Source organism: Vanellus vanellus (genome assembly GCF_965231255.1).
Source record: "Vanellus vanellus genome assembly, chromosome: 13".
NCBI classification, from domain to species: Eukaryota; Metazoa; Chordata; class Aves; order Charadriiformes; family Charadriidae; genus Vanellus; species Vanellus vanellus.
Genome location: NC_138918.1, coordinates 291,691 through 313,217, shown reverse-complemented (window position 1 = coordinate 313,217; position 21,527 = coordinate 291,691). Strand labels below are relative to the sequence as shown.

Sequence of the window (21,527 nt, the reverse complement as noted above, 5' to 3'; positions counted from 1 at the left end):
TCCATCAGAAATGCTCCTTACACCAGACACCCTCCTCTTCCCTCCTTTTGTCGAGTTGGGTGGTGCTTTGTTATGATCTCAAGCGCGAAACGCAGTGCCCTGGCCTGCCCATCCTGCCGCAAGCCAGAATGCATTTTTCCTTTCTTCCCCCCACACTGCAGCTGTCATTCGTTCCTGAGGTTAAACCACAGAGGGAGAGGAGGAGTCCCTGCAGTGAGAAAGCCAGACCGTTCCAACTGCACGCTTTGTTGTCAGCATCTCTCCACAGCTCGTAAGTGTTCCTCCTGCTCTGTCCTGTTAACTTTTGATCCATTTGTGGGATGACAGTGTCACATTTAAACAATCGCCCTGCACAGCAGGGATAGATTTTTCTATTGTAACTTTGGTTCCATGCCCAAGACACACTGACTTGATCAGCTGAAAGTGGCTCCTTCCCATTCAGTTCTTCCTAAGTGATGCAGGTTCACAGTTAATTTTTCTTCCCCTTTTGTAATTTCAACATACAGAATTTCATTAGATGCAGCATATGTTATAGCTTTAGACAGGAACTGTCAAGTAACAAATCTTGAGTGATGGCTTTAAAATACAAGGTGGTTGCAGTCTTGGCTACAGGTTGTTCATTTTTATACTTTTTGAAATAGGTGTAAACAATGTTCTCTTCATCGGGGGGTGGAAGCATTTGCCTTTCTAAGGACTTATCTGTGTGGTCGGGCACTCTAAAAATAAAAAAAAAAGAAAAAAGAACATCTGTATCAGATGAGTGATACGTTCCTCTACCTACCTATCCCAGCTGACAAGATGCAGTCTATCAATCGGAAAGTTGAAAAGGTCTGTTCTTACAGTTATCAGCGTTAAACTGTTTCTGTTTGTCCGTATGAAAGGCATTTGTGAAAATCCTGGGTATTTTGCCAAGCCTGTCCATTTAACCCTACAAAGTACAGCCCTCTGGTCCATAAAAGTCCCTATGGGCATCTTCAGATGAATAGTTATAGACCTGTTTCAATAAATCTTGAACCAAAGCTCCCTAAAATTCACCAGTGACAGGAGACGTGACAGCAGAGGATACACTTGTGGTGTCAGGGCAACCCCAGAACTTTGGCTAATGCAGCAATGAGGCAAACACAGACTGCTCCTGTTCCGAGGAGCCTTCCCTACTGATGGAAAAGAACTGCGGGTCTCAGGTTTGAAACCAGGGAAAGGAGGGTATATTTTGTCTTTGTTCTCTCAGCATTCAAACCTACACGATAAAATTCACTGAGTGCAAAATCAGTGCAGACCAGAATTCCTTATGTGATCACAAATAAGTGAAGGTGTGTATTCACAAGCACAGAAAAAAATGCAGGTAGGAAAATCCCACATAACCACGAATTAGAGAGCTGCTGGTCTGGATACTATGTGCTGGTGCATATGGTTTCATTCGTGCTTGTCCTTCCTTATCTGAAAAGTACAGCAGTGAGTGCTGTCCTCACTCTGAGAGAAAGAAACCAGAAAGTATCGTCTGCGATTGCATTGCAGTTTGCTCTCCGCCAGTTAAAGGTCGGTAAAGGATAAACTGCAGCAAGGCACGAACAAAACCAAAGACCTTTCATCATCAAAGGTACATTTCAAGGATGCGTTGCACTTTGGGGTTTTGTTTTATCAAGGATCTGTTTGAAGTCTCTTATGATAAGGTTAACAAAGTTAACTTGCACCCAGTGGAACTAAAGCAATTTTGGAAAGATCCCCCTGATGTCATATATCTCACTAGTTCTAAGAACCAGAAATGCTGATGGCACACTCCCCACGCCACGCTCACCCTTGCTGAGTTACTTCGGATGTCAGTCACCTGGGTCGGCAGGTGGTTTTTGAAGTGAATGGAAAACACAAATCAGTGTCAGTTATTCCCTCAAATTCCACGAATTCCATCCTCAGAAAATATGACCTTGCTAAAATCCCTCTCAGTCTTTCCAACACCATTGCCAAATTGCTTCTGTCTCGAGATCTCCCCTCAGGTATTGAGGGGTGAGGATCCCGTGGAGGGAAATGAAGGGGGTGAAGACTGGGATCAGGCAGGGGATGAGCAGCTAGCAGCTGCTTACCACTGCCGTGTTTTTGAGGAATTGCTATAAGACTTGATGCTTTGCACTGGTAGAGTGACTTGCCTTGGTAAAACACTCTGCAGATATCATGCTTGCTGTGATGCTGGGCCTGCTGCAGCTTTACAGTTCAAGACTCTTCACAGTTCAAGGGAGTTCACAGCAATGCAGATCTCTTCTGGAAAAGCACTGAGTTTATATATCCGCACACACACCTTGCCCTTAAGATTTTTCCATTTTCATAGTCAGTGTCCCACTCTCTACATCACTCATCTCCACCACCGTCACGGCTAATTTCTCTGCCATTCAGCTCACAGTAATCCATCTTCTTGTTCCCTACCTGACATTCAGTGCCAAATAGGCAAAAGCAGGGTGTGAAAATGGCAAAAGAATCACTCATCTCCCGGGCAGTCCTAGGAGAGGCACAACACACCAGCAGGCTATCCGGGGCTGTAAACCACATTTCAGCTCTCTGATGCTTCTCGTCCTCTCTACGGGGAGCAGAGACACAAGTCGTTCGAACTAAACCCTCGTGCGCTCCTGGGGCCAGCCACTATGGAGCAACAGTGAATCCGGTGAGCAAAACTCTTCTCATGTTGGCGCTGTAGTTAGAGCAGCCTTCCTGGGCTCAGTGAAGTCACACTGAAGGGATTTACACCTGCTAAACCTTGGATGTTGTTTAAAACAAGCAGAAAACCTGCTGAAGGAGATTGGGCTGGGAAGTGGGAAAGTGAAGTCCTGACACAGTCCCTAAGGGAGCTTTGTAAAAGCCCAGCAATGAAATCGATGCTGCTCGGGTTCCGTCGCAGCTGTGACAGTCCTGCCAGTTCTAAAGGGGGCAGAAAAATGCTTACGTTTCTTCCAACTATTAGTCCTACTCAATGAATGCGGCAGTGAGGAGTGCATCAAATTAGTGGAGAGCTTGTCCTAGATGTGACCCAGCAGCCACATGCAGGCAGAAGAACGACTGCAAGTGAGTAATAATAAATCTGCTAGAATTTTAGGAGGAATGTACAGTGCTGACCTTAAACACTTCATTAGCTATTCTAACCAGCCAATACCTGCCCTCAAATTAGGCCAGAAGGACATAAGCATTACCAGCAAATGTGGAGGTTTTGGTATATTTTTTGATGGTCCTGATTCTTCTTTTATATGTGCAGTTCTCCCCTTTGTGCTTTGAGAAGAGGGAAGGAATGGCTCCTCTGCAACAGAGTCCAGTCTGCCCTTGTGTACATGGCAGATCTAATTGTGACACTGTTAAAACAGCAATCTGAAAGTCACCACGGAATCCATGCACATGGATACAATCTGGAGGGGCTTTTCCTTAGCCTGCAGACACTGACAGAGCACTTGAGATATTTTCACAGGCTCCAAGACAAAGAGCTAATCAGCATTGCTGGAATTCTGATGTCAGAATAATAGGGGTTTTTCTTCTATTTTGGGAAACGCTTATTTCAAAAGATACTGGTATCTACCTGCAATTCCTGAAAAGCCAAGTGACTCATCCATGTTATGTCTGTAATTCTCAGTTCGCCTTCACTTCTCTTCCACGCTGGCATACCAAAGCCATGCATACAGCCTCAGGAAGCATACACTGATATTTTTGTCCTGGGACTAGGGATTTCCTATTCTAAATTCAATTACAGGTGGATTAAATTTTTCACATGAACCATCTTTTTATTTTCTAATGAAAAATGTCATATCTATGAACAAAAAATATTTTTATACATTTTTGTGGATCTTTATGGCATTTGCGTCTACCACTGAGGGTTTTTTTTGAAAAAAAAAAATTCAAAACTAAAAACAATTAAAAAAATCAGGAAGACAACATTTCCGGATGAATTCTAATATTAATGAAAATTTTAATTCGCATTTCTCAGGATGCATGCTCTACTGCAGCGACTTTACTGGATGCTTCATCTTAAAAGAGATGGGATTAGGAAAAACTGTTCAGTAGTTTAATGTCATGAATGCATTTTTAATCAAGCTGACCTAAACTGAGCAAGGGATATCTTTTGAAGCACATTTTCAAAGAAATAAGAAAAGCAACAGTTTCTTATTTTTCTTCCACTATAGCTGATACCAGCATTGGTAAAAGTAGCGTGTATGAGCTTCTTACCAATTCTGTAGCTGTACCAGAAGAGGCAAATACTCAATAGAAAAACAATTCCATACCCATACAGGTGGAAAATAGAGGTGCAAACTGTCTATACAGAAAATTTGGAACCTCTTATTGTCCCATTTTTTCTCACATGCTTTACAAGGACTTTATCACAGCTGTGATAGAAACTGAAAAAAGGACAACAGTATAGGCAAATGGGAAAAACTCATGCAGACAGGCTCTTGCAAATGCCACTCTGTTCCTGTCTCCTTTCAAGGCGCACCTTAAACCCAAGATTCCTTTTGTCATATAAAATTGTTTGCTACTACTGTGTACTATGAAAATTTTGGTTTCTTAAAATTAGCCTACACATAATTTGGCTGTTTCAGAAGACTTTCTGATTTTTTTCCCCACTATGAATAAGCAAGAAACTAAAATCAGATTTTCACCAGTCATGGCACAGCTGCTGTGCTGTGTCACGGTTCCCAGAAATCCCATGGCAGGAACATTAGTGAGTATGCAGTCATAACTTAATCTGTTTAATGTTCGCTGGATCAAGGCAGTATGTTTTAAATAGCAGCAACTCTATAATGATATTTGCCATTGTTTACAAGAGCCATAATCACTGATCTGCCCACATCCCTCTGGTGTTTTCCTATACTTCATTCCCTATTCAGCCCATCCCCACGCATATTGCTGCCTCAGCCCACGAAAACATTCATTTTGAGGTCTGGCCAGCCAAGGAGGCAGTGGATTCCAGTTGATGTGGCTAATTCTGAGAGTTGTCTCTGCATCAGCACAAAAATGCAAAAGAAATCTTTGATGTAGCTGAAATGAAGAACAAAGTAGGGGGCTTTTCCTTAAAGGGAAAAGGAAAACCCACCAAACTGGGCCCATGCCACTGAGTTATAATCAATACCTTGAATTGCACTTGGAAACAAGGGCTGAGCTCATACAAGTGCTGGCAGGGCATGGCAAAACACCTTTCACACAGAACTGTATTCTCAGCTTGCCTCAAGTGCAGGGCAGAAGAATTTATTCATTGACGTAGCTCAAGCCAGATGCAAGAGATACAGTGAGAAATTTAAGGGTATGGGTCTGTACCCAAATCAGGAAATTTTGATCTGTCATTACATGTCTTTGAGTCTTTAACATAACATTATGTAGGCTATGTTTTACTTCTGTTACCCTGGATCAGAAGAAAGATCCCCTAGCCCAGCATCCTGGTTCTGAAAGCAGCCAGGCACAGAGGGAAAAATGTGAAGACCATGCACATTATAGTTCCCCGATTTATTTCCCTATCTTTACAATGCTTTTTGAATTCTGAACTTTCAACTGCTAAGCATGCTGTGGCAAAGACTTCCTTACATCCCACATTATTAACTGCTGTGGCAAAGACTTCTTTACATCATTAACTACCAATTTTTGTTTACTTTAAACAAACTAGTGATCTATCCATCCACTCTATGAAAAATTTTCTAGACCTCTCCCATACTTCCTTTTAACAGTGTCTCACTTTCTGAGCCAGAAAAATCCTTCCACCTCTGTCTCTCTCTTCCCGTCTCTCAGCGGCTAATCATTCTTCCTTGCCCTTCTTTGTACCTCTGCTACTTCGGGGCACTGAGCTCTACCTGTTATAACCTCCTGATCTATTTCCTGAATGTCAGTTCAGAGCCCAGAGTGTGCATATGGTTGAGATTTATAACTCTCTTCAGTCTGCACCACTTTGAAGACATCAACATTGAATTTCACCTGCAATTCTCTTAGCTATTTGATACTGTGAAATTCTTCTTAGCTTTTAGTTTTACAATTCTGAGTAGCATAGTATCACCAGCAAGCTTTGGCAGTTCACTTACAAGTATGTTGGATGGTGTTGCTGCAGCTCCCTGTGTCAACTCAGCGGTGTGACAACCCTCCATTGTGAACTATTGCACACAGACAAGGACCTGCTGAATTCTCTGACTCCAGACACACACAAGAACACACAAGGATGTGATCCCCAGCTCTGTGCAAGAAGTGCTAGCTTTGAGGAAATAAATAAAAGTCTTACCTTTCCAAGAGGCACATTGACATCAAGGCCAAAGAATAAAGGCAAGAGAGAAGAACAAGAATAGAAAGAGAAACTGCAGAAGAAAAAGAAGACTGTGTAAAAACTGAAGGTCATGGCATTGTAAGCATCAGGATTGTTTTTGCACTCTGTAGGACAGTTAGAATAACTGTGCATTCAGAAAACACTATTTCCTTAGTTACTTCTGTAAGTACCATACCACCTCCCAGGCTTAGAAAAGAGATCCCATTAATTTTGGCAATGAATTACAATTGGCACCGTATTGAAAGCCTGAGGTATGACTGTGACTATGAACCACCATGGGATGACTGAAGTCACAAAGCTGGATATCAGAGATAGCATGGGTAGTATTTTTAAGTGTGTTACAAACCAGTGCCTGCAAGCCATGCTGGATATGGCCTGGAAATACATATATATGTGCATACATATACATATACACACACATCCATAATATTAAACCCTAACTATTACATGCTTAGTAATCAATTTTTGGATGTCTTATTTTAATCACGAATGCATTGTCTCCTGAGATGTGAATTTTTGTGAGCTGAAAGCTCTTTTGAAAACTGACACTAGAGGTCTCCTACTCAAGGTCTCCTTTTCACTGTGGCATAAGCTTTGCTTTGTTTTTTTTATTTTCATCTGTTATTTTTCAAAGTTTTATATATTAGAAAGAAAAACACTGAGTCCTTGTATCACAAAAAATATTGGCAGAAAAGTGGAAAGAATTATATGTATCAAGTTTTGCATTATGCCTACTCATTTCACTTTAGGAACATACATATAAACTGGAAGAGCTCATTAGCACTACTGCCATTGTATTAATATAGCCATTATTTCATATTATAGCTTACACAAGTACATTGATATTTACTAATGTAAGTTCACTGGCAAGGCTACCACTGGAGATGCATCTTACACCAGTCTGGCATTTCTAGAAAAGATATTATTGGTATCAGTATGCTGTGCCCATGCCCATTTTTTCAACAATCCTATCTAACCCATCTACAGGTACAAAAGCTCAATGTGACAGAGTTGGCCTTATTCACAGAAAAAATACAGTGCATATTTCTAGAGAGAGAGTGTGTGTATATATATAGTATACATAAAGAATGTACATGTGTAGTTCTTTGACAGTTCAGTTTAAGGGCAAGATTCTGGTACCGTATTTATACTGCATAGTCAATTACAAGCTTCAATAAAGAGGACAGAATCAGAACCTGAGTTCCCTAGTCCTGCCAGATAAGGACAATCTTCAAATCCTCACTCAGTTTCATTCAGTCCTTCCCGCTTGCTAGCCTCACCTTCCCTTTAATGGAAGTATTGCCTGTCTACCAACACAGCATTTAACAGCCAAGTAAAGGCTTCATCATTTGGTTCAGCATCATTCACCATAATTAGAAGTGTTTGGCATTTATTTCCTAAAATGAAATGTTACAGAGAAGACTCCGAGAATAAAGTCTGTATATACTGCAATACAAATTGAAAAGAAAGCATAGTAGAACACCACCAACAGGTCCAGCTGATTCAGCTAAACAAAAAGTTCATGTAGTTCAAGAGAACTAGGTCATTACTTTCAAAAAAGTTGATCAGCCGATTCAGAAGTGTAACAGAACCAACCTTTTCCTCCAGATCCTTAATTTGTCTCTTTTGGATGTCAGTTTTATCTTCTAAATCTCGGATCCTCTGGAAATCAGAAAAGAGAGCATCTAGACTACATTCTCAGTAAATTTGCTCCACTGAACCAGTAACTTAATGTTCCGAGTGCCAAAAGCCTTGAAATTAACAAATTCATTTTTTTGGCAGGGATAATCTCGTGCAGTACCATGACTCCCTCCACTAATCCTGCCTAACCACTACTTCACCATGTGTACAACTGCGCAAAATATGCTACTGCATATATGTGATTGTATCCTCAAACGCTGGATATTAATAGCAATAGTGGATCTGTTTCACATTATCTATTTTATATTAATCCTATGTTAAATAATTGGAAAGCATAAAATCATGGTTATACTCTTTAGAATTACATCATGAGTCACTAAAATTTCTCATAGTTTGATGTGTTGAAAGAGGATTAAAATGTTATTATTAGATCTGAAATGATAAACGTATACAATACTACAAAAACATTGATTCTGTGGTCAGCGGGATATATGTAACTTATAGACAAGGCATATTTTTTTAGCAGAGCTAGGTACTTCTATAAAAAATGATGTAACAGGAGTTAAATTTTTGGCCCCTTAGGAGAAGACATCCCACAGAACAGGTAACAGAACTACTAAGTATGAAGAATGAGGCCTTGAATCTGGGTATCTTTTCCCTATTTAGCCAGGGCATAAGACAGCTGGCCAGCAAACAGCAGAGATCCAAAGGGGCACACCAGGAGACACCTGGAGAGCAGATGGCATCCCTGTGACTGTCTTCCTAATTGTCTGGAGATAAGATGACTAGCTTATGGCAGCTTTCAAACACTACCTCTTCCTTTCCTTGCCTCTCAGCCTTTCCCAACCCCATCTGCAGCTGAGGCTGGCTAAGAGCTCTTCAAAGAAGCAGAACCGCTGTGGCAGTGTTAATCAGGGCAGCACTCACGGCTGAAATCAGGAAGGTCCTCACGCTGCAATGGCCCAGTAAACAAGTAGTGAGGGTGGACAGTCTCACGTCTCCAACTCAGAATCAGGTGGGACTGTGAAAACTCGGTCTTTCCCTGAACCAGAAACCCGAACCACTGGGCATATGCTTTCTCTCTTATTCCCATAAACATTTGTGTAAGCTCTGTTTCATTCTGCAGCTGTCATTAATCAGCCTGCTGCGACTGTTTGCCATTTTGCTCTGGGACCTCACAGCTTGCAGAGCAGCAAACATTGGACTTTGAACGTGAAATGTAGTACTATATCTCAGCAGTGAAACGTAACAACTGCCTGCTTTGGAGGGGACAGAGCAGAAGTGTCTGGAAAACCAGATAGCTCTACTGTGTAACACGAGCCAGATGCATTCAAACAGTTCCTCTTGTGCCCAGTCTAATAACTAGGAATGATAATTTTTCTTACAAAGCTAGATTCATGTGAACAGAATTCTGGATGAAATCCTTGGTTTGGGATTTTAAGACCTAAAATATGGCAAAACAATCCTCCACAAGCTGATATAACATGTGTTTGTTTACACAGTAAAGACACAACGTATGAAACAACTCAAAAGACTCGATGCCAGGCTCCTTCGTGACCTGAAGCGTGCCTAAATTTGACCTCAGCTTATGTTCTTATGCAGCAAAGCTGAGTAGATACGCATGTGCATGGTTCATTTCTCTCACCTGATGAGCCTGCTGGAGCAGCTCCATCCTCTCCTGAAGAATCTGGCAATCGTATTCTCTGCTTTTCCTCAGCATCTGACGTCTTAGCTTTTCTACTGCTGTCCTCAGCTCTTCCTGCTGTTTTTCAGTGAGTAGCTCCCCAAACTTTATCACCGTTTCTTGCTGCAAAGCATTGTACAAGGTGGCTTCAAGCTCCTGGATCCTCTGGTTGATGCAATACCAAAAGCCAATTAGAGATGAAACATTGTTTAAAACACAGTGGGAACTGGGGGGTTGGTGGCAGATTCAGCGCCTGCATGAGAGGTGGTCCCTGTGCTCAAGCGTGCAAAAATGTGAAAAACCAGAACTCATAAAATGGTTCAGTGTTTTGACAAAAGGATACAAACTTTTATTTTTAAGATATTTTAATATTAATTTTCACTGAAATCCCTCACTTTGACTTTGTTTTAAGAAGTTACAGAGATGATTATGAGTTGGATAGAATTTTCATACCTATTTTATAAGTGTAAAGATGAATATTTCACTAATTCTAAAATTTTGACTCATCGTGCTAAAAAGCAAAAGAGGAAAGATTGAAGGTCACTATCAGACTACTCTGCTCTTAATCCTGCTAATCAATGAGTGTTCTCATTAACTTGACAAACCAAGCACAACGTACTTGCACACCAGTTATCAGACCTATGTATCAGAATTTGATACAGCCATGTTTATGGCACAAACTCTTGCTTTTTGTGGCATATTGTCTTCTTGCTATGACATGTACAAAACAGCCAAGATCCCAGATCTGAGTTCCAGCTGGTTGCATTGACTCCAGTTGGACAAGCCGACAATAATGAACAGTATCTGCCTTTAACTGACAAAAGAGTTTCAGACTTCAGGAGGTCTGCCATTTTGTGACATGAAAAAGCTAGTTGTCGTGTTTAAGCTGTGCAGATTGCATGGTACTGCATCAGAAGAATGGGAAAAAACAAATAAAGAAAAAAAATACTATGAAAAAAGCAAAACGCTCTCTTCCTGATCCAAGAGAAGCCTGTGTCCTGTCACAGTGCTGCCAATATATGTGCTGTAGAATTTCCTTTGTACATACCATGTATGCTTGGTCAAGAGCTTGCTTCCTGTAGTCTAATTCTTCCTCCAAATAACCTTTTATTTTGCAAAATTGCTCCTACAATGAAGGATCATTTGGACAGAAAAATGAATTAGTTACTTAAAATACTTTGGGCAGTTTTATTAAATCAATACAGATATCTGACTTGGGCAGGACTAGAAGACTGGTCTTCAACTGACACTCTGCAGAGTTATTAATATGTGACTTAGCTAGAAAAGAAGGAAGGGAAAATAGCTGTGGATTGCTTTTGTATGATAATACATCTGTTCTACATGGAACTAAGTCCATCATCTCTTTGTTAACTCCAGTGATATCACTTAGCATTTCAGTAGAGTAATTTAGGGGCTTCTGTGTGACGTTAGAAACGAGACCTCCTCTGGCATCATGGACAACTCCTTTTGTGCTTTCTCTTATTTTGGAAGAGTTCTGAAAGTGCAATAACTGAAGTGCATGAACTAAACAGGCATATTCACGTTCACATTTTTGGGGGGAAGCTGCTGTGCTTTGTTTTGTGCTTTAACTTCTCAGCCTACCATAAGCTGAATTGAGTCAATTACAGACATACCATAGGAACAGAATGTAAACTACAGCTACCCAACTGTTCTAGTTATGCTTGTTCATCTTGTAGGTTATTTCCATTAACTAGAATAAGAATAGGGTAAGGTACTAACTTTACTGGTGCTATAGCAACTTCAGTTCAGCTGTGAATGTTTTGCCTTTAGGATGTCATGGGCTTAAAATGTAATGAAAGAAAACAGCATGATAATTCATTAGTTCCCCACATATTGGTATTGAATAAATTGTGGTACAACAGCTGATGTTTAGACTGTGAATCTTATGAGACAAAGAGTGTGGTCATTTACATCTCTGAAAATCACCGAGCAACCTTTGATCCCTCTGTAATTATTAATAAACAGTCATCCTCATGGAAGGAGAAAGCTTTCAAACCTTCACTGTTTCTCTATTTGTGTTATTCTGCTGTTACTTGTGAAGCAGACTAGTAACAATTTTACGGATTCATCAATAATCAGAGAAAGCCTGCATACTTAATTTGCCAAAAGACCTTTTTAGTTATGTTTTGGCACACCAAGTAGATGTGACACACTCAGTGTCTTGCCCCTAAAATGTGTATTAAGGAAAGTTTGCTTACCATATCACTTTCCAGTTCTATCATTTTCTGATGCAGAGCAGCTTCAGCTCCCTCAATCTGCTGTATCCACTGGCAAGAAAGACAACGAGAGCTGTAACCTGCTGTAAGGAACTCATACTTTCAGTATAAATTTTGCACACAGATCTCTTCAGAAGCGTTGGAAATCTCAGGACTAGAAATTTCAAGCTATAACTAAATGTCTGATGGTTTCTCTTTCCGTTTACGATTGCAAGTTTCATTTGACATTCTTTTGGTATTTGCAGTTGTTTTGACTTAACAGCTTGGACCAGCTGAGTGTGATATTTTTGCTGCTTTAGCAAGGTGTTTGGGACTGTGCTGGCACAGTTTACTTTACCTGGGGAATCACTTCCTACACTAACAGTTCAACAATATTGACGACAACAACAACAGAGCAGAAAATTTCCAGTGTTAGATGAGGCCTCAGTTACCACATGAGAAAAAGCAAGCACACAATTTACCTTTTCTGCCAACGACAATACAGTGGAAGCCTGAATTATGGCGACTTGCTCTTCATTTCTTAAATTCTGTGAAGAGAAAGAGAGGGAAGAAGAAAATTGGCAGCAGTTTACTGCATGAATAGAGATAATCCAGGCTACAGACTGGGTCTAGAGTTTTCAGGGGATCCCTGTAGTACTGGGTATCCTATTCCCATCAAAGCATTCAGAGTCTGTTAATGTGTTAAAAAGAACACTGCTTTTGCCTTTCTGCATGACATAGACTAACTATTGTCCTGGTTTGAGCGACACAGGACTAATTTCTCTTCTAATACTTGGGAAGGCTGCACTTTTTAGAAGACTCTAGTGTCTGAATTTGTGAAAATATTTACTTTCTAGTCAGCTATGGTGTGTGGGTCTCAAGGTCTCAGTGTTTTCGAGCTTGCCAGGTGCAGGGATGAGGAGGGCAAGAGGTCAAGAGCCGGGCACTTGACCCAAACTGGCCAACAGGATTATTTCATACCATCAGCATCACATTCCCTATAAATTAGAAAGTTTGCTGGGAAGTTATCTCTCTCCCTTGATGGCTGCCATCCTGAGAACTCTGTGCCCTGGTGCCGGACCCCCGAGGCCTTCCCTTCCTCCCAAAGCCGCAGCGCTCGCAGTGTCCGACATTTGCTGTCCGCCGCTGGGAGTGCACAGCTTCCTACGGACAGAATGGGCTGAGTATAATCTTTGCATATTCTGTACGGGTATCAGGATCAATATTGGTTCTTTAGTGCTATTAATATTAATTATCTAATCCTACTCTATTAAATCTGATTATACTTCAGCTCCCGGGTTTCCTTGTTTTTCCCGATTCCCTTTCCCGGGCAGGGAGGGGTCATGGGGTGATAGAATGATTGTCTAAACAGCAATAAATTGTTATGGGTCTCTCAAACCATAACACTATATGTTTTCATTCCTTTGCACCTTATGAGAAATGTAAACTAAAATTAGACCCATTTGTCTGACTCCATCCTAGTTTTACAAAGCTGAATTTCCATTAAAGCTTTTGTAAAAATAGTGCTGATTTACACCAGCAAGTGAATAGACGATCATGATCCTTCGTTTTTATTTCTTATACGCTTTCATAAAACGTATCTAATGTTAGCCAGAGGTACAGGGTGATCTCTTTTACATGGATGACAGAAGTGGGCAGCAATGCCCACTCAGAAAGGCACAGGGGATTTGATAATTCCTGCCTATTTATGAAACTGTTTGCAGAGGAATTCTAGTTCTGATGAAGATGTGGTTGGCTCAGACTGCCAAACTAATTCACATGCTTTCCTGAATGACTAGAGTGGAGTCAGGCCCAGTTCCAAATATCAGTGGCCTTTGGACATTCTTCCCAGTCTGCTAAACCACGTTAAAGCTGCTACTTCATTACAATAGTCAGAGAACTAGTAATCTCACAAATCCTTAACTTAGGGAAATACTCCTTAAATGAATTGTTCTGATATTACATAATTTAACAAGTGTCTTAGAAAATAGTCATGATAATCACAGATTTCACTTACTCTACTGTACAAAATGCAGCTGGTAGAGGGAATTGTATCTCCCACTTTAACTTACCCCATTATCACCTAGGATGTCTAACTGTTTTATGAGGTCTGGGATGCTGACATCCTGCAAAGAGAGAATAAGATAAAGGCATGGCAGGCATATTTTCTTGTGGCTGCAATATTCGTCCCTCCTACGAACCGTGTTGCAATCAACCATTTTGTTTTATCGCATGGAGATGCATCAGATACTGATTTCAGTTGCCTTTGAGCTAGGTTTTATCATTATGGTGAAAATTATGAGTCCAATTCAATTGTGTCAGTCATCACACAGTCTTACGTTAGGCTGAGTTTAAATGCTTAAAGTTTAGTGGAGTTATTAGCAGGGATGAATGTAATGTTTTATATGGGCAGCATCCACCAATCCTGTAGTTAGAAGTGCTGCCTTCTAAAACTGACCTACCTTAACCCCTTCCTTCATGCAGTAGATCTGTAGAGCACTCACACCATCTGAGAATGGGTGAATCTGGAGATTAAACGGTGGGGACCGTCTCTCTCTTTCCTGGAAATAAATTGAAAAGATGCCAGAGAACATATTAGAATGAAGGAGATTCACACGAACTCATTAAATGCCATAGCTACAGTTTATATCATGCTTCGCAATGCCAAGCTCTTCATTTTACAAGTCAAAGAAACAGACGTTTAGACCTAGTCAGAAAAACAGTGTGCTAAGTGGGATAAGACCCTAAACCTGAGCTATTTATTTTACAAGAAATTATTTATTTGGTCAATTATGTCAATTTGCAAATTGTCTACGGAAAGGCTGTCACCTGGCTAAGACTCAAGTGATTTGCTTAATACAGTGTTGAACAACTATATATTGTTGTAAATACTCCCTTTAGAAACAGGTATTTGACTTAAGACTACTAGGATACTCAGACTACACATTTGCTTACCCTGGTATGTTGTATGTTCTAATATCTGTGGAAAGTAGTCAGTTCAAAAAAGTTAATCAACTTAGCTATTTATACACCGTCATTGCATAAAATCTACAAATATTTGCCCCGTTTTAAAGGACCAAAGACAAAAATGAAAATTTAAGGATGTTATTTCTCATCCCCTTCAGGTATTCAGGCAAGCACAGAAGTGAAGATCAAATTTCACTTTCAAATACACTTTTGGTTTATGAACACATAATTCACTTGATCAGTCCAGGTCCGTGTCATATGGAAACACAGGTGTCAAGTAAAACTGTGGGAAAGTTCCATAAATAAGGGACAAATCTGTCACAGTACTGATTCATGAGAGCCAGGAGAGGCTCTGTGTTACCCACAAGCTCTGAATGGCAAGTATATAAGGCCTTGGACAGCAACTGAGAAACAAACCAGCTTATACTGGAGAAAAGACCAAGTGGAAGGTTTTGTCAGTTGGTGCTCATAACAAGAATCTGTAACTAGGGGCAGTCTGGGAAGATGGAGATCGAGGTCTGATCCCGTCCTCTGGCTGCCCCCAGAGGCTTCTGGAGCTCCTCCATCAACCTCCAGTGTCACCTGAGGGATCTTTCTTACCTAACACAGGTCATGGGGAGAGCTGCTCAACAGGGAATGTGTCCAGTGCCTGCAGAAGTGACAGTGCTTATAAGTGGGCAGATACACTGTCGCTATTCATTATGCTCGGGCCTACAGCCTCCAGACACAAATTAGGACAACTCCAGGCGAAGCACTATATGTCTCCTCACCACAGTGGCAGGAAACTGAGGTACAGAGAGATTAAATCTCAACGTGCCTCAGGAATCAATAGCATGGAAGCTGTCGCAAACCCTTGTCCAGGGAGCCCACGTCCCTTGGGCACCTTGTCTCTGTACCCTGGCCATCCTCAGGGGCTCACAGCAGGGTGGCAGCGCCGGCACTGCCAGCCCCGAGCACAGCACAGCCCACCCAGCAGCCCCGGGGATCCGCCAACATCCCCCAGCAGAGACGGAGCGCCCTGTGGGCTGCCACAGCCCTGGCATCAGCTCCCTCCACTGCAGGAACCAACATGCAACAAAGAGTGCCCTAACCCCCCGGTACAGTTGGGTCTGGGTAGGACAGCTCTCCTCTCCTCTCACAGCCAAGTCCCCACAGGGAAAAGAATTCAAGATTTTCTGGGTCAGAGGGGACAAGGTGCAGCCCTTTTACCCCCATAGGTATGGTACTGGAAGACAACAGCCCTGGGTCTCATACTTTCTCTTACAACTGCTTATGCAATTTTATCAATTATTGCTGAATTAAACTTCAACCAGTTCCAGTCCTTCAAGCACAGGGCTAGAGAGGTGCACTTCTCCTCACAGCAGCACTCTCAACGAACCTTGAACTCTTGTCTCATCACCCTTGCTGAAAGAGGGGAAAAGAACAAAGCCAGTACAGTTTGCAGATTAGCAGTAAGATTTTCATAGGGGGAAATAGGACTTTGAAGACCCTGAAGAGGGAACTGTACCTGCACCTCTGACTTCTTAGAGGAACACTCTACTCTTCAGCTATTAGAGATAAAAGTACGCTCAACATTTTTTTTTCTCTTCCACAACCTGCTCAGGTTCATGGAAAAAAACAACAAACCAACAAAAAAAATCCCTGGATGCCTACTCTCAGGAGGCATCTTAGCTGTGAACAAGGATGCAGTCCCGTGCAAAGTACATGAGGATGGGGTTTAAGCTTATTTGGTTACTTTAAATGTAATTAATTGCTGTTGATTTTAGTAGACTCCAGGCCAGCAGTAAGAACAAAGCATGTTGACAACAGAGTGCTCCAAAGTACTAGAAAACCCATATCCATAGGTGTGGTAATTAAGAGCCACACTGACATCTATCAGCTAAGCTTATCTATGCACACCGGGCACCTCGCTCGGGCAGAGGTGAACCAGTCTAGTATGGAGCTTACTATTTCCAGGATATTAGAGATGACATAGTTCAGCACACAATTAAAAATGCTGACCCTGATTTGTTACTCTGTTACATCACTACAATGCTGGTGTAAACACTTGATTAAAGTTGGTATCCAGTGCAAGTGCACTAGTTTAATTTGCTGCCAGCTCTACTGCAACGAGCTCATCCATCACCTCCAGCTCAAGGTTGCGGAACTCCAGCAGCTCATTCTGGTCTCGGGCATCCTGCAGCTCCTGTTGCAGACGGTTGTTTTCTGCTTCCAGTTTCTCTATCTAATAGAAATATGTAAATTCAGGATCTGTGTGACTGTTACAAGAAACATTGAATATTTGGTGAGTAGTAGTTGAGTTAGCATTGGCAGTGCAAAATCCAAATTCTAGACATGATTCACTACTTGTTTTACCTCAGTGAGTCTGTAGTTTACAGGTGAACTGCTCATCAGCTTCCTAAACACCATAAAATGCTGAGGCTGGAGGTTTTCCTACAAGAATCCAATCCTAGTGAAGATCAGTGGGGAAGTTAACTATACAGAGGTGTCAGGTTAGCTACTAGATTAGTCTGCATTAGCTATTAAACACACCGCTCTCATGGTAAAGCACTGGAATAGATTGTCTGGGGAGGGATGAGGAGACATCATTGTTGGAGGACTCTAGGAATGGGTTGGATAAACATCTAACAGGAATGATGCAGAAACAGCTGCACCTGCCTTGGAGAGGAGCTTGGGCTAGATCGGAGATTCCCAGTGTGCAGTACGTGAAGCGCAGATGGCATGCTGGAATAGCTGTCTTTGTGGAGGCAGCTACCTGAGCAGCCATCCCACCCCATGCAAGCACTTGTGTGAACTGCATGGCAAGCATCTCCACACTAGTGTTCTACCAAGTAGCAGACAGACTTAAATACCACCCACCGGCCAACTGTCTGTAGCCTGCTTGTTGTGGACAACTCCACCACTAGCTCCTCAGTCTGCTCTCTTGTGCAAGTCTCCAGCCAGCGCCAGGACATGTATTCTGCAGCCCGGTTGTCTGAGCAGGGCCCAGACAAGGACAGCTAGGGAACGCAGTAAGACTGAGGTCAACTGAGCCCCCATGGGTCAGTTTGGCTGGACAGTGAGGGATGGCACAGGGCTGGAGACTTATTAGTGTGTTTATGGAAGAGGAGAAACACAGGCTAAGAAACCTCACGTGGGGAGGTGAAACACAGCAGGAGATCTGGCACTGGGAGTTACAGCCTCTAGCTGATGGCAGTCATATGTATGGCCACTGCTTTTACTATCGGTGATACACGAGCAATGTTGAGGTCCTTTGTATGCTTACATTCCATGATTAAAAATATATAAATACGTACATACAAATATATATACACACACAAACAGGTGATATTCCTAAATGTACCAAGGGACTGACTGAGCATTACAAGTTCCTCTGGACCTAGGGATGACTTTAAGCCCTTAAAAATATACAGAATGCACAGGGACTAGAAATACGAAAGGGTCCTGGTGTTAGAGGGTGACTGCATTTCTACTGCTGTTTCACACCCAGAAGCCAAGCTCAAAATGTCCTGCCAGTACAGCAGCAGCAGACTCTTCAGTGCAATGCTACTGGAACACAAAGGTCTGCGCTTTGGAGCCAGAACAACGAGTAGAGTTTCCAGCTCTCAGGCTGGAGCTTCCCAGCACATCTGGTGCATCGGCAACTTCCAGCAACAGTGTCTAAGCAGAGCTGGAGAGGGCTTGTCTTTCCATATGTTACCCTGTACATATTAATCTATGCCGTTCTATCGTTATTCTACACCTATAAGCACCAGACTGTGTGTCCAAGAAAGTGTATTGTAGGATCCAGATTACCCTTCAGAGCAAGCACAGAAAACTTGGGAGCATACCTTGTCTAAAAGCTCTTGGTTCCTCTTAATGAAAAGCTGTTTGTCTTCCACCCAGTGCGAGTCCTGTTGGATGAAGCAGTACTATTACAGAATAATCAAAGTCCATGAGACTGGGCACGTTTATTGAAAATTGAAGCCACGATATTCAAGCTTTAAAATCCTACAGGTACGAACTGTCATTTACAGAATAACAACGTACTGTTCTAGCCTAGCTGTAGCAAGGCTTCTGAACTCGCTAAACCTGCCTGTTTACTGAACAGCAACATTACATCTCATGGAAGTCTATACTGAAATTGTTCTAAGTATTTTGAAAGCACAGCAGGTAAGATCCAAAATAGGAAAAGAAAATACACAAGAAGTGTTTACCTGCCCTTTCTGTGCCAAAGTTTTCTCCAGATCTTCTATTTTGGCTTTGTATCTCTGGACTTCAGCTTGGAGCTGCTCCTGAGCCTGTTGAAGTCAGGCACAGCATTAAACAGTAACAAAACCAGCAATGTGACTGATACTAAAAGGAAACCAAACACAGCAGAGCCTGGGTTTATGCCGTAGCTTCCGCCGAGTAACCATTACAAAGATTCTGGCTCCATGATGTTTTGTGCCACTCCTCAGACTGGCACACAGATGACACAAGGGAACAGAGTGGCAGATCAGCCCCCTCTCCCCACCCAAGCCTGTTATTACCATGTATTGCATTAGAGTAGTGAAACACAAGCTCGGGTATTCAGGATGACATGGTTACTAGGCTCAAAGACCCTAGTAACGGACAGCCCCTGAACTGAAGAAAAGTGCTTAGTAGATGAGAGTGGCAAAAGGCAGTGGAAAGAAGCAATTATAACTGCCTAGGCCATCTTCAAGAGCTGACTCAACAAAGTGCTGAGCAACCTGGTGCAACCTCACAGCTGACATGGCTTTCAGTAGGAGTTTGGGCTGGAGACATGAGGTCCCTTCCAACATGAATGATTCTATGATTTTATTAGAGGGACAACATTTTTAGCCTTGGAAGGTTTACTGTAGTCTGCATCACATTCAAATTTGAGTGTAATTTGCATTTCTCTGTTAGAAACATTCAGGTGACTATTGGTTGGTGCAACGTGTGCCTTTGTGAAAGCCCACAGGCCTCCATTTATCTTTAAAACCCAACCCCTTCACACCCGGGCAAAAGGTGAGAAAAACCTTGTGATTCTGTGCCAAACTGCAGAATCACCTGCTTTGGCATGTCTGACCAGCTGCAGAGTTTTCACGTTCAGGTGGAGGACAGTCCCTTGTAAACTGAGTGATTATGTCCGTTCTTAATTGTCTCTCTCTTTAAATGTACTCAGCAAATGAGTGAAATGGACATCTCTCAGCTGTACGGGTGTTGTATGTAACTATGTTCCCTTGTATGTCACTTTGAGGGGTTTGTATGTCCTGATAGCAATGAAATCCAGAGGTCCCTTCCAACCCTACGATTCTATGATTCTAAATGCTTTTACCCTCAAACAACTACTGACCTTGGCTTCTCTTTCAGCATCTATGATGCCTCCTGTCTGCTCCTGCAGCAGTGCGTACGCTCTCTGCAGGGCCTGGTACTCCTTTGTCAGCTGTCGAAACCGCAGCTCTGATTCTTCCGCTGCTAAACCCTGAAGGACAAGAGAGAACATGTCTAAGCACCAGACAGTAAAGCACTGCCAAAGCAAAGAATGCAAGCGTGATTGGTTAAGCACAACAGTTGGTTTGGAAGTCTTGCTTTTCTGGTGAGATTGCTCTGATATGAAGTAATAAGAATGTGGAATTTATACAGCATTTGTATATCTTTAAGCTAAAAAAAAAAAAAGTTATAGGTTTATTTTTTTGAAGGGGGAGAGGGAAAAAAGTCATCTCAGATTGCAATGAAGTCATAGCTGTAGACTCCATGGATTACATTTTGAAAGAACATCTTGGCATTTCAGTATATCAGTAATCAAAATTGAGGCCAAACTTAACAAAGAACTTATCACTCAATATGCATTATAAAAACTCAAGTGTTTTTGAGAGCCTAGGTACTTGTTTTGGAAGTCAAAATCTCTTGAAAACTTCTCCTTGCCTCTGGAAGGTGTCAGATCTTACCTCATCCAGATCATCATCTGGGGTTGCTGGTGTTCTGTCTGTTCTATATGAGGCCACAGAGGATGTTTCAGAATCCATGGAATCATCATCATACCCAAAAACTGTATCCACCACATGCCTCTAAAGAAGGGAAAATATGATTTCTGAGTCTCCTTGGAAACAGGGTACCATGAGTTTTTGATTGGGGGGGGGGGGGGGGGTGTGTTAGTTCAAAATCACATTGCTAGTTACTTGAAAAAGGCAAGACAAGAAAAAAGAACAATGGGCTACCCCTGCAATTACCATCTCCAAACAAACCCAACGGGAACCATATTGAAGATTAGGTCTTGTGCTGGTGGAGAATGAGTTTGCCGATTAATTTTTCTGAGCTGAGAATCTGGCTTTCTAAAACTTGGAAAACATAAAGGGGGCAGCAACACGCTAGAGGAAAAGCTCTGCCCTTGCAGGAAGGCAGAATTGATTCTTAACACCAAAGCTGTTCAGAAGACATCTATCAACATGCAGACTGGTGTGCAAAGATAACACCATAAAGAGCTGGAAATGTGTGCAGAATAGGGAACTCTCCTTCTCTCATGGACGCTGCTGATATTTTTGATATTGCAGAGCTTCTCTCACTGATGGAGTGAGTGAGTGAAAGCTATGCTAATACAAAACCAGCATGAAGGAACTTTTACCTCACACATCTCCCCAGTACTATAGTAACCGCAACATGTTGTAAGAGACTGCTCACACTACACAGTTTGGTTGTATGTCTGACAGCTCACTATCTCCAATCTTAGCCACTGAATTCAATCAAATGAAAACTGCGAGTTGTATCCTATGAAGGTATAGATGCT

The 21,527-nt window shown here is 42.0% G+C and overlaps 1 protein-coding gene across 2 annotated transcripts in view; it reads right to left on the bottom strand.

Annotated features, from left to right (window-relative positions):
• Window positions 1–6,248: 6,248 nt before the first annotated feature.
• JAKMIP2 (janus kinase and microtubule interacting protein 2) overlaps window positions 6,249–21,527 on the bottom strand; it is a gene marked incomplete at both ends in the record, with an annotated part of 29,558 nt that continues 14,279 nt past the window's right edge. The window contains 13 exons of one of the 2 annotated variants that reach the window (XM_082490048.1): window positions 6,249–6,299; window positions 7,865–7,930; window positions 9,555–9,758; window positions 10,642–10,719; window positions 11,813–11,881; window positions 12,292–12,357; window positions 13,882–13,935; window positions 14,272–14,370; window positions 16,902–17,000; window positions 18,607–18,669; window positions 18,973–19,056; window positions 20,097–20,225; window positions 20,692–20,811. In XM_082490048.1, coding sequence (XP_082346174.1) covers window positions 6,249–6,299; window positions 7,865–7,930; window positions 9,555–9,758; window positions 10,642–10,719; window positions 11,813–11,881; window positions 12,292–12,357; window positions 13,882–13,935; window positions 14,272–14,370; window positions 16,902–17,000; window positions 18,607–18,669; window positions 18,973–19,056; window positions 20,097–20,225; window positions 20,692–20,811 — 1,182 coding nt within the window. The remainder of the gene's footprint in view (window positions 6,300–7,864; window positions 7,931–9,554; window positions 9,759–10,641; window positions 10,720–11,812; window positions 11,882–12,291; window positions 12,358–13,881; window positions 13,936–14,271; window positions 14,371–16,901; window positions 17,001–18,606; window positions 18,670–18,972; window positions 19,057–20,096; window positions 20,226–20,691; window positions 20,812–21,527) is intronic. The other variant, XM_082490049.1, reaches the window with a different exon arrangement.